At 41.6% G+C, this 12,886-nt stretch overlaps 1 protein-coding gene and 1 long non-coding RNA gene across 5 annotated transcripts in view; both read left to right on the forward strand.

Moving 5' to 3' along the window:
* Positions 1 to 487: 487 nt before the first annotated feature.
* Positions 488 to 12,886, forward strand: part of GTF2F2 (general transcription factor IIF subunit 2) — a 75,713-nt gene continuing 63,314 nt past the window's right edge. For 2 of the 4 annotated variants that reach the window (XM_032442089.2, XM_085536120.1), the window contains exons 1-5: positions 488 to 630; positions 4,233 to 4,306; positions 4,786 to 4,804; positions 5,804 to 5,948; positions 12,707 to 12,745. In XM_032442089.2, coding sequence (XP_032297980.2) covers positions 565 to 630; positions 4,233 to 4,306; positions 4,786 to 4,804; positions 5,804 to 5,948; positions 12,707 to 12,745 — 343 coding nt within the window. In that variant the 5' untranslated portion in view covers positions 488 to 564. Of the gene's footprint in view, positions 631 to 4,232; positions 4,307 to 4,785; positions 4,805 to 5,803; positions 5,949 to 12,706; positions 12,746 to 12,886 lie in introns of those variants that run through there. The other 2 variants (XM_085536119.1, XM_085536121.1) reach the window with 2 other exon arrangements.
* LOC146762790 (uncharacterized) lies at positions 8,813 to 10,499 on the forward strand. The gene is made up of 2 exons (XR_014942108.1): positions 8,813 to 8,946; positions 9,669 to 10,499. It is a non-coding gene; the product is annotated as an uncharacterized LOC146762790 (long non-coding RNA).

Here is a 12,886-nt window from a genome sequence, read left to right on the forward strand (position 1 = left end):
CCTCTGGGTCTCCATTAGTGATTTCACTGGGTCATTCTCAAAGAGACTTGGGGAACAAACTGTCCTACATACTGCACAGAGAAGCAGTGAAACTGCACCCAAACTGCACAGCTGTGTAGCAGTACGCGTATATCTGATAACGATCTGCTGATAACGGATTGAAGGAAATGAGGACAACATGACACAGTTTTTTCTTTAATGACCCATCTCAGCCACATCACTTTCCCTCTGGGCTCCTTCATGCAACTCATCCTTTCTTCCAGCATTTCCTCCATGACCCGAAGCTATGTGGGTAGCTCGGTTAATCCCACAACTCTCGATGTAACACAACACAACACAACACAACGTGCCCACCATTTTGTGCGGCCAACACACGCCGGGGCGGGAACTCGAACCCGCGGCCCCTCCTCCCTTCCCTTCCGCCCTTCGCGGGGCGGAGTAACTTGTCCTCCGCAGGCCACCGTCTGCCGGCGGTGCGCTGCCGTGCGGGTCCGGGCGGGTACAGAGGGAGCAGGAGGAGCTGTCCTGCGTGTGGGGCTTGGCCGGCCCGGCTGCCGTGCCGCCATGAGCGAGAAGGGCGAGCTGGACCTCACCGGGGCCAAACAGAACACGGGCATGTGGCTGGTGAAGGTGAGTGGCCGCCGGGTTCTTGTTACGCCGAACCGGGCCGCGTTCGGCGCCGTGGGCCCGGTAGGGCTTTGTGTGGCCGCGTCCTGAAGTGCTGCTAGGAACTAGGGAACCCCCTCCCCCCCCCCCCCCCCCCCACACACACACTTTGCTACAGTTTCCTCTCAGGAAATTATAGTCATTGTAATAGTTTATCCAGGGCATTAGAAATCAAAGGTGACAGCAGGAAGCTGCGGAAGTATATGGTGATGCTGAGAGACAGGAGGGTGAAGTGACAAATGAAAATCAGAGATGAACAATGTAAGCTGACATTTCTTCACTAGGAGAGTGGTTCGGCCCTGGAACAGGCTGCCCAGGGAGGTTGTGGATGCCCCGTCCTTGGAGGTGTTCAAGACCAGGTTGGACGGGGGCCTGGGCAACCTGATCTAGTAAATGTGTATGTTTGGTGGCCCTGCCAGGCAGGGGGGTTGGAACTACATGATCCTTGAGGTCCCTTCCAACCCGGGTCATTCTGTGATTCTGTAATGCAGTAATGAGGGGTGTGACAAATTAATTCATCTAGTGGGCATTCAGAGCAGACAAAGCAGGTACTGCTTTGCACAATGTGTATTTAAGTTCTGGAGCGTGCTGTGGAAATATCTGTTCTTTTGATGTTTTCTGCTCTTCCATATGTGCCTGCAGTTGGTTGCAGCTGGGGAAAGGATACTGAACTCAGTTGTCATAGAATGGCCTGGGTTGAAAAAGACAACAGTGATCATTTGGTTTCAACCCCCTGCTATGTGCAGGGTCACCAACCACCAGACCAGGCTGCCCAGAGCCACATCCAGCCTGGCCTTGAATGCCTCCAGGGATGGGGCATCCACAGCCTCCTTGGGCAACATGTTCCAGTGTGTCCCCGCCCTCTGAGTAAAAAACTTCCTGTCCTTTACTCTGATGCAACTTAGTGGTTCTTGAAGCAAGACAGGAATGTTCAGTCACATCGATGCTTTCAGCTGACACTGAGTTTTACAGCACAGGGTGCTGCTTGCTTTAATGAGAAAACTGAATTAAAGGAACACGTAAACGTGGTTCTTGCAAGTATGTATTTAGGCATGTGGTTTGAGTTAGTAATTTGGCTGTCTTTGCGATGTACATACAGCGTACAGATTGCTGTGTATGTAAAGAGCTGAGCACGCACAGAGGAAATGGTCAGTGGTTTATTAGGGATGGGGGCTGCCTGTGTGTTTTGCTCTAAGGGTAGCTGAGAGATACGTGGAGCAGGGCCCTTGTGCTGGGAGCCCTGATGTCCTTGTGATGTGAACAGCAGTCTTAAGAGGTCTTGAAGTGATGTTTCTTAGTACCTCTGATTCCTTCTCCTTATTCACTGGTATGCTTTATGGAGAAATGAGTGTTTGTACCTACGAGCCCCCAGGATAAAGGCCACTCGTCTCAAGATCTGTAAGTAATCTTTCAGAAGGGCAGTTCTTATGGCCACAATTCAGTCTTTCTGTAAGAGGGCATTTTTTCAAACTCCCGGGTAGTGTTCTTTGAAAATCCTTGTTCTGGACACGTGGATCACTCTTGTTTTCTGCACGTTGTTTTCAGATTGTATACATCATTCTTACTACATTTTCTGTATGTTAAAGGTTCTGAAAGTGGATTTGTCTCTTCAAGTTCAACTTTTAGCATGATAAGATTGAAAGGAACTTTCCAGTTAAGCTTTCTCTACCTAAGTAAGACATTATTTGCCTTTCCTGTGATTGCTTATGCCATTAGCATGGAGCTAGAGATTTTAGCTTGTGGTTTTGAGCGTACCATCTAATATTAACTGAAGTAACCATGTACAGATAGAAGGAATCCTTTGCTCGTTGTTCTTCATTACCCCTTTTCCTCTTTCTTGCACGGTAGCCATTGATTCAGATATGCTGGCAGAAAGATGATTAATTGCATCCTTTGAGACTGTGCAACTGAAAGGGATGTGATTGATCTGCAGCTTCCAAGTCTGAATAAATTTTCTGTCTGATCATATTATGTAGCAAGTCAGCGATTTTAATGGCATCAGAGTCCTTCAGTCCTTTTCCACTTATACTGAATGTATGTCTACATGTTACCTGGCAGTAGAAATTAAATACTGACGAAGTGTGAGCACATCGTAATATTTCCATTGAGTCAGACAGAGCACATGTCAAAGCATTTATCACGTTGTTAGAAAGAAAATGAGATCTGATTTGGCGTGAAATCTGTTGTAGAAAGTTACCACTTCAAAAAATGAATACAAATACATCTTAATAGGTTGTGTTCATTCATTGCTATGTTGTGTGCTTTGACCCATGTTAGCGGCTTATGGCATCTGCACTGATGCTGAGTTTGGCTGAGAAGTTGGAGGACATTGCTGTCTATCTGTTCCGCAGCTGTCAAGGTGTAGTGAGGATAAAAGAGAGAGCTAAGCACCGGTACAAAGACACTGTGTGTGCTTGTTTGTTTTGTTAAGGAACAACAGCTAAATGGAAGATTATTAATAAATTAATTTGAGCTTTGGAACTTTGCAGGTTACTGTTTGTCAGAATAGGCAATCTAGAATAGAATTGTAGAATCACAGAATGGTTTGGGTTGGAAGGGACCTTTAAGATCATCCAGTTCCAACCCCCTGCTATATGCAGGTACACCTCCCTGTAGACCAGGTTGCTCACAGCCCCATCCAGCCTGGCCTCGAATGCTTCCAGGGAGGGACATCCACAGTGTCACTGGGCAACCTGTTCCAGTGTCTCACCACCCTCACAGTGAAGAATTTCTTCCTAATATCTAGTCTCAATCTACCCTCTTCCAGTTTAAAGCCATTTCTTCTCATCCTGTCATTACATGTCCTTATAAAAAGTTCCTCCACAGCTTTCCTGTAGGCCTTCTTCAGGTACTGCAGGCCACTATAAGGTCCCTCCAGAGCCTTCTCTTCTCCAGGCTGAAGAGCCCCAACTCTCTCAGCCTGTTCTCCTAGTGGAGTTGCTCCAGCCCTCTGATCATCTTCTTGGCCCTCCTCTGGACCAGCTCCAACAGGTCAATGCCCTTCTTGTATTTGGGACCCCAGAACTGGATGCAGTATTCCAGGTGGGGTCTCATGAGAGCAGAGTAGAGAGCATGGTTCCAAATTGGGTATAAGATTGTCCTCCTTGCCCACAGGTGTGTATTCCATCTTTTGATGCGTTTCTTCTGTATCTAATATCTTGTGTGTGTAGGGGGGTTAATTGCTTCACCTCACATTTACTGTACTGACATGTTCATGCTCAGTCTTTATTAAAAGCCATTGTTGGAAAGACAGCTGTAATTGCTGAGTGGTGGGGGAAAAAACCTACAACACATTGCACTGCACTAATAATGGTTTGGCTGACTTGTGGCAAGGAAAATTAGGCATGGGCTGGGGGACTAGTGCCGTTCTTACTGCACTGAACTTAGCAGTGCTGCTCTCTGGGACGAGGCTGTGGCCCTTTCTGAAGTCCTCTGGAAATGTGCCCTCGTACCACCACTCTGTTTTAGACCTGTTTGCCAGCTGAACAGAGAAAGCACAGGCTTTCATGGACACAATTTACACTGAATTCTAAAATCTGATTTTCTTGAAACCTGTTGTCTTTTAGGTCCCTAAATACTTGTCTCAGCAGTGGAGTAAAGCCACAGGAAGAGGTGAAGTGGGAAAACTGAGGATTGCCAAGTAAGCCCTTACTGTACTTTCACTGTTTATAGTTCTTAGCCTGTTTACATAGAAGTTACCTGCAGTAAAACACATAATGTTGCATTTCTTATACTACATAACTTTGTTTTTCACAAACATTATGTGCATATTTCTCTATAAACTAAAATAACACTTGTATATTGATTATACATAAATACATGAAATTATACTGGGGAGTGGCTGTAACCCATAATGTGTTTGATTTCTTAACCCCAAGAAATGTGCACATCTAACTTGAAAATCTCCATTAACTTATTAATGTGCTATTTTGCTGCTTCTGTTCTCACCTGCTGAATTTTCTCATTTATTTTTGGGCGTCAGCATCCAAAAAACAATTGAGCAGCTCAGGAATCAAAATGAGTAACAAAGCTAGAATCTGAGTTTGTTTTTTCATCAGGGAGGCAAAGCTTGTGGAAGTAGATTATGGAAACTAAAACATGAAATATTTTCTTTTTCAGAAATCAAGGAAGAACAGAAGTAAGTAACTTAAATCCAAAGGCTCTGGATGTGTTATATTTTGAATTCTAAAAGTTGCTTCTAACTTGATGCTTTTTATATAATATTTTTCATTAAACCTGTAATAAAGCATTGCATCGCACAGCTGAGTGTTGAGGGTTCTATTTATACCCCTGCCCATATGTTTGCTGTGGGATTTCACTTAAAGGGGAGAGTCAGGTTGGGTATTAGGAAAAGGTTCTTCACCAGTGGAGAGACTACGGGAGGTCTGCATGTTTTGCTGGACTTTTCTAGGCTGGAATATGGGCCGTGCTTCCTGATTTTTGTGAGCCCCATGCCCACACCTTAATGTTGATGAGAGTCACAGAGTGCATAGAGCCCAGCAGTGAGGAACCCTGTGAAAACAGCTGGCTTTGCAGGGACGCTGGAGCTGTGTGGCAAAGTGAGGCTGAGCAGGGTATACAGGACAAGTATGTAATGCTGGTATGAACAGTCCTACCTCAGGTTTCTTGCCATGTCCCACAGCTAGGGATTCTGCTTACCTAGTCACTCGGTGCCTCCTCAGAATCTTTATTGGGCATGCAATGTAAATACAGCAAGGGAGCTGTATTTGAACTTCTAATCTACGTGCATCTTAGAGTTCCCAGGCTAATAACACTTGCTGAGTACATTAGCACTTTCTTGGGGAATAAACGGGCCGTGTGAAATATTTTAAAGCGCTCATACTAAATGATGTCTGAAAAGCTATTTGCCTTAGATTTTGATAAGTAAAATATTCTTTGACTGAAAGAAGTAATAAGAAGTTTTTAAAATCCGAGTAAATTTTATTAAATACATGCAAACTTGGAATACCTTATTTCAACAAGAGATTTGTATGTTAAGAGTCTTATCCCGCTCTTTATGTTTTTGAGATAGAAATGTTCTATACCACTTATTTTTTCTCTCCTTGTATCTCCACGTAACCCTTGAAACTGTGTAACTGAGTCTGTTTAGTAACACTTTGGTCATTGTGACTGTTAGGTGTCATTTACTTTGAATGAAGAGCTTGCAAGCATCAGTGATATTGGAGGAAAACCTGCTTCTGTCAGCGCACCAAGGGAGCACCCCTTTCTTTTGCAAAATGTGGGAGGACAGACCTTAACAGTGTTCACAGAGAGTTCAACAGGTAAATCAGAATTATTGTTATTTGTTACAGTTCTACTATGCATTATTTCAATAGTTTGGATGCTGTAAAGGCCAGAAGACTGAGGAATAAGCTCTAAACTTTGTGGTTTTCTGCTTACGTATCATGGTTATTGTGTTATTTTGTGTTATCTTGTATGTTTCAACTGTGGGTCTGCTAAAACAAACAGAGAGCGTACAGTGCAGCATATGGTTCTTCTTCTTTAGACTTTTAATTGGAAAAGTGCATTTGTGTTCCCATGTGCTTTTGGGAAGGCCAAAGTCTCAACTATGTATTTAGTTTCATAGAGATGATGAGTACTCCTTAGTCCAATTGAACGGGTTCACTTTAGCAATAAATACATCTGTTTACTACATTTTCTGCAAATAAAACTGTTTTTTAAGTGTATTAAAGCTTGACAAGGTCATAATACTGAATACTGCAGCAGTAAGGTTGTCCTATTTTCTTGCCTGGCCTGCCTTAAGTACAGATCAGGAACTATCTAGGTAAGTGATTTGGATGTTGAAGGCAATACATCCTAAGTTGCATATTAGGTTTAAGCTACATGGTAGTGTTATAGTGTATGGTATGCTCAGCAGACTGCCTTGCTTATAAGTTTTATGTGCTCTAAGGTTTTTCACTGAAGTTACATAGTCATGTTTTGGGTGTTGGAGAAAGAATCATAGAATCACCCAGGTTGGAAAAGACCTTGAAGATCATCAAGTCCAACCGCAGCTTAACCAGTACCATAACTCTAACAACCCTCTGCTAAATCATATCCCTAAGTACCACATCCAAACGGCTCTTAAACACAACCAGGGATGCCGATTCAACCACCTCCCCGGGGACCCTATTCTAGTACCTAACTACCCTAAGAGTAAGTAAGATGTCTGCAGATCTTATCTTTATGTCTGCAGGAGATAGTTCATTTCAGACTCTTAAGCTTTGGTTTCCCCAGGAGACAAACAATAATTTTTGGTACCTCTGCCTTCTTTGGGGCAGAAAACTCTTAAATGTGATTCACTTCTGATGTTCTTGTGTCCATAGGTAAGTGCTCTGGTGGCGGTGTGATGATTATCAAATAGATAAGGGAGAGTGAACTCAAGGGACAGAGTCAGAATACTCAGTAAGTTTGACCATCTCTCTTTTAAAATCTATTTTTGAGATTTCATGACTGAACATAGAGATATTGAGATGTAAGTACATATAGTAGTTTAACACTGGAATAGGCTCCCCAGGGAGGTGGTTGAGTCACCATTACTGGATATGTTTAAGAGCCATTTGGATGTGGTGCTCAGGGATATGATTTAGCAGAAAGTTGTTAGAGTTAGGGTACTATTGTTAGGCTGCAGTTGGGCTTGATGATCTTCGAGGTCTTTTCCAACTCAAAGCATTCTATGATTCTACAGTTTCTATTTTGCCAACTTTAGTACAAAGTCCTGAAACCTTTGGATATTAAGCTACCATCCTGCTTTTATTTAATCAATTAAAAAATTAGCATTTCTTAGCAACTACAAAGTGTTATTCAAGGACCATAAAAGCTATTGAAAAGAAATTAATGAGGAGCAAGGAGCGTTTATTGGAATGGGAAATATTTGGATTCAAGCACTGAATAAGCATAGAACCTGTCAACACTGTTGTTGCTTGGGTATGGCAAGTATGGCATGCAATCAGTGCAAAATACATAAACAGTTTTACTGTTATGTTAAAGCTGGTATTGGCAATAGAATCAAAAATAAGCTTTAATGTACTTTCTTTCTTTGACTTTTTTTTTGATCGTTTAAAAAAAAAAAAAAAAAAAAAGAAAATGACAAATATATCCAAAATTCCATCCTGGTTGCTTACCAACACTGTGTTCCTGCACCCACTCTTGTGTTGGAATGTGTATTTCCAATATGTTTTGAGCTCCATGGATAACTTCAGTACTGTGAAAACTTAAGTGTCTGAAGAATGTACCCTCACCAAATGAGATGCTGCTGCCCTGTGCGAGTCCAAATGGAAAAGATCCCTTAATGTTCTGTCAGCCCTGGGGGAAAAAAAAGCTCCAGCAACTCTTTAAAACACCAGTCAATCCACAGTAAGAAGCAGTTGGAGAGAATTGAAATGCATAAATTCTTATGTTATCAGAGCAGTGTTTGTTTTCAAATGATAATTATCGTATTTTGTGCAGAGTGTTGGTGATCTTTCTGCTTTGTCTTCTGCAAAGTACACTATATTACAGATCTGATATGTTAATTTGGAAACATGGTCCAATGATTAAGCTGGTGTACAACTGCTACGCCAGTGGCATTTCTAATGCTGCATCTATATGGATATATCTGAGGAATAACGTGAACTAAATATGGACCAAAAAGTGCTTTGTGCACTATTGCTCTCAGTCAGTGCCTTTCCTGAGGACTGAACTTGATCTTAAACAGAGAAAATTGCATATAACAATTGGATTTCCTTTGTAAATAGAATGTTTAAAAACTCTAGGATCTTTTCTGTTTGGTATCCTCTAATCCTTTGATCCCCTTTATGTTGTGACCGTCTTCACTAAGGAGTGGTCAGTCACTGACACAGGCTCCCCAGGGCAGTGGTCATGGCCTCAAGTTGCCCAAGTCAAGAAAACATTTGGATAACACTTTCAGGCCTATGATTTGGATTTTGGGTGGTCCTGTGTGGGGTCAGGGGCTGGTCTCAATGTCTGTGGGTCCCTTCCAGCTCAGGATATTCTCTGATCTTTTTGATTCAGAAAATGAATGAGGGCTGACAAAGTTGCATCTGAAATCTTTTGTAATGAGAAGATGCTGTAGGGAGTTTGCCCACCTGGCCAATTCAGCACTTCACACTGATATTTCAGATCATTTAAAGCAAGTAAAAGAGATCAAACTTGACAAGTAATTTACTATTTTCTGCATGGTGTAGTTTCTGGACTGCTGAATGGATTTCCTGTTTTTTGTCTTAACCACACTTGCTTCTGATAACTTGCGATTGGAAGGAGTCCTTTAGCTCGTACACTGTAAGTCTCTGCATCTCTGGTTGTCCCATGTTAGTTAATGGACAGAAATAGGTTCTTTTGATGTTCCCTTTGTTACATCTAAAGTCTAACGAAATGCAGTTTCTTGATCTTCTATTGCATGTACTAGATCTAAGCTAATACTTCACTGATGACTGCAGAGGTATCCGGAGCACAGTTGTCTCTTGCTGTCTAGGCTGATTTCAGTATTATTTTAGCATTAAATATGAACTACATTCTGTTCCATAAACATCACCATATGTACATCAACAGTTGCTATGCAACAATGCTATTTGTGCTTCCAGTCATTTTATCTTATCTTTGTCATCAGCTATCACAGTTGTAATTTTTTTTGAGCGGGAGGAAAGGGGAGCATTTTGCATATATTTCAATGTGCTCTGTTGAACCAAGTGAATTTTTCTTATGTGTATATAGCTAAAAACTATCTATGGGCAAATCTTAGACTTGGTATGGGGTATATTGGATTAAAAGTATCCTTCCAAGGTTCCTGCTGGCATAAGGAATTGGTATAATTTGACAGCTTCTGTCTTGATTGAAGAAATGAAAGCACGCTTTTGTTAAATATTTAACATTAAACTTTTCTGATTGTGATTATAAATGAATTCCCTTAACTACTTTAATTTCCTCTCGCTTAATTTTTCTGCCAGCAGGTAGTTAAGACTTGCTGGCACTTAACATAGCTGCATTTTTAATTTATATTATAGACGATGAGAAGAGTTTCTTACTGAGCTGGTTATTGGAAAAATATAATACTAATGTGACTTGGAAAAACACAGACCTTGGCAGACATTTGCATCCTTTACTGTAAAGCACCAATGGAGAACAAGAAGGATTTTATACTGCAGGGTAAAATGTAGCATAAGATATTTCTGTAAAGTGGGTGTGATTACGCTTTTTCTTGAAAATTTGCATCTTTATTCACAGTCCCCTCTTCATAAGTGGGATTTCCTTCATGTTTCACTTAGTGACATTTAGTTCCTTCATTCTTGTCCCGTCTTACTGATGTTTGAGTAAAATGTGCTTAGAGAACTGCGTTGGCAGGATGGCTGCAGAACCTTTGCTTCCTCCTGAGAAGCATCCAATGCACGGATTGTTTCACTGTTCTGTTCACAGAAGAAGCTCTTAACGTGACCTTCTTGCCTGTTTTTCTACATCTTCTTTCAGAATCTCATTTCATGAAGTGCAACTTTTCTGTTTTATAATCCCATTCAGTAATACCAGTAACTCTTCCTATGTACCAACTCCTTTATTTCCACTGCCCGCCAATATCCATCCCTTGTCTGTTTTACTTAAACACAACTTCTAATGTGAATGTCCTTTTTTTTGTGCTGGTACATGAATCATACCTACTGTATAACTTACAATGTGCCTGATTGTATTCCAGTGAAAATGATTGTTCAGAGCATGTATTTTGAAACAGCAGCTACATCCAGCCATTTGAAGAAATCTGAAGGGAAGAAATGACTAATGAGGAGCATCTTTCCAAGATATTTTCTTTCAATAAAGAAAGCAGTTACTGCTATAATTACATTTAATTGTTTCCACTGCACTCCAAATCTTGATGTCTTGGGATACAACTTCCCATCTTATTAGATACGTGTTTGACATCTCAAATTTCTCATCAAACTGCTATTTGGAAAATAGATGTTTCCACTGTTTTGCATTTTAGCTTTGCCTTGTCAGGAGTTTTAGCGTGTGCCTGTGTACTTCAGCATATTTTTCCAGTTGCATCTATTTCTTTGAACTGTCACTTAACATTTTGGTATCCAAAATGCTTTGTGGTCTTAATTAATGCTTCCTTGTTCCTTTATTTGTTTCAGTCTTTTATAGGCTGGCTTTAATGTATTCAGGTAACAACAGGAGAGAAGAGCCTATTGACACCTTTATGATCAAAAGAAACAACCATGGTTGCCTTTCAGGTCTCTGGTACTTATGCAAATTTCCACATCTTTGTGAGGATCATAGAGAAGATATAACCCATTATCGGCAGAGCAGAATGGGTGACTTGAGTTTGTTATGTAATTACATTAGGCATCATTTTGATGGGTTAAGATATCCTGTGTGACATGCAGTCCACCAAAAAAGAGGTGTCTGCTTATGGCATCTTTCTTCACCATCTCTAAAAGATGGAAATGGTATTTGCTTACCAGCTTCTGAGCATTGTGAGGATTAACAAATTAATGTAAAGTGAGTTCAGCTGGTTGTCAGAGTAAACTAATTTACTTTTCATTTTTATTATTAAAAATACAGACTGTTAATTCCTGTGCAAGCATAATTGTTTTGAGGATATAATTCACGAAATATGTGGAGTATTACTGTGGACTCAACATAGTGAGAGTAGAGTTGGCTTCCTGCCTTCTTCAGTGCCTTTGTTTCCTTTCAATCTCACTGATGAACTGTGGGGGAAAAAGTCAGGTCCCATTGACATCTGTCTGGGAATCATACAATTATGTATCATAGAATCATAGAATGGCCTGGGTTGAAAAGGACCACAATGACCATTTGGTTTTAACCCCCTTGCTATGTGCAGGGTCACCAACCAGCAGCCCAGGCTGCCCAGAGCCACATCCAGCCTGGCCTTGAATGCCTCCAGGGATGGGGCATCCACAGCCTCCTTGGGCAACCTGTTCCAGTGCATCACCACCCTCTGTGCGAAAAACTTCCTCTTAATATCTAACTTAAACCTGCCCTGTCTCAGTTTCAAGTCATCCCCCTCGTCCTATCACTATCCTTGTAAACAGTTGTCCCGCCTCCTGTTTATACGATCCCTTCAAGTATTGGAAGGCCACAATGAGGTCTCCCTGCAGCCTTCTCTTCTCCAAGCTAAACAAGCCCAGTTCCCTCAACCTTTCCTCATAGGCGAGGTGCTCCAGCCCTCTGATCATCTTAGTGTCCTCTGGACCTGCTTCAACAGCTCCACGTCCTTCCTGTACTGGAGGCTTCGGGTCTGGATGCAGTACTGCAGATGGGGCCTTAAAAGAGCTGAGTAGAGGGGGGGGCAGTTATGTCCCTCTCCCTGCTGGCCACCCCTTTTTTAATGCAGCCCAGAACACAGTTGGCCTTCTGGGCTGCTAGCACACACTGCTGGCTCATGCTCACCATTCTCATCCACCAGGACCCCCAAGACCTTCTCTGCAGGGCTGCTCAAGGAGTTCTTTGTCCAGCCTGTATAAACATATGGGATTGCCTTGGCCCAAATGTAACACCCTGCACTTGGCCTTGTTGAACCTCATTAGGTTCTCATGGGCCCACTTCCCCAACCTGTCCAGGTCCCTCTGGATGGCTTCCTCATCCAGAATTGTGTGATCTAGAATACTGCAGGAAAGCTAGAGAGGAGGCTGCTCATGTTCATAGTGTACCTGCTATTTATAAAATTATGAGCTTTTAATTTATTTATTTAATACACAAAACCAATATTCATTTATTTACAGAGACTGGTGAGATAAATGGATGTTGTTTTTCTCTTACGCGTAATTATATCTCTGGATCTCTATAACTGTGTAACTTCATTTATGTACTTTTCAGCGAGAGGTGTAATGGAGTTAAATTTAAGTTGCAAGTTTGTGCACTTAAAGAGACTTTTTGTTGCTCTGTGTGACAAATTTTTCTTCAAAACGTTAATTTACGAACTCAAATATTGTGCTTTTATTGTAATTTATCCTTCTTTGCTTTGCAGTCCGCTTCGTGGTTGTCAATATGGAAATGTTTCATTTCCTTGTTTGTTCTTTTGTGTTTTTTGCAGAGAGCCAACCAGAAGAAAAATCTGAAGGTGGCAGCTATGGTGAGTGAGGACACTTTGTTTGAAATGCTGCAGTAATGACTTACAGCTGAGCCTTTTCAGTTTCTCTTTCCAAGAACTTGATAGCTAAGAAAAAACAAGAAAGGTCTGTTGTATTTCTAGGGCAGTGTATCATAAACTGCT

Source organism: Coturnix japonica, chromosome 1 (genome assembly GCF_054131305.1).
Source record: "Coturnix japonica strain WE chromosome 1, WE-NBRP24, whole genome shotgun sequence".
NCBI classification, from domain to species: Eukaryota; Metazoa; Chordata; class Aves; order Galliformes; family Phasianidae; genus Coturnix; species Coturnix japonica.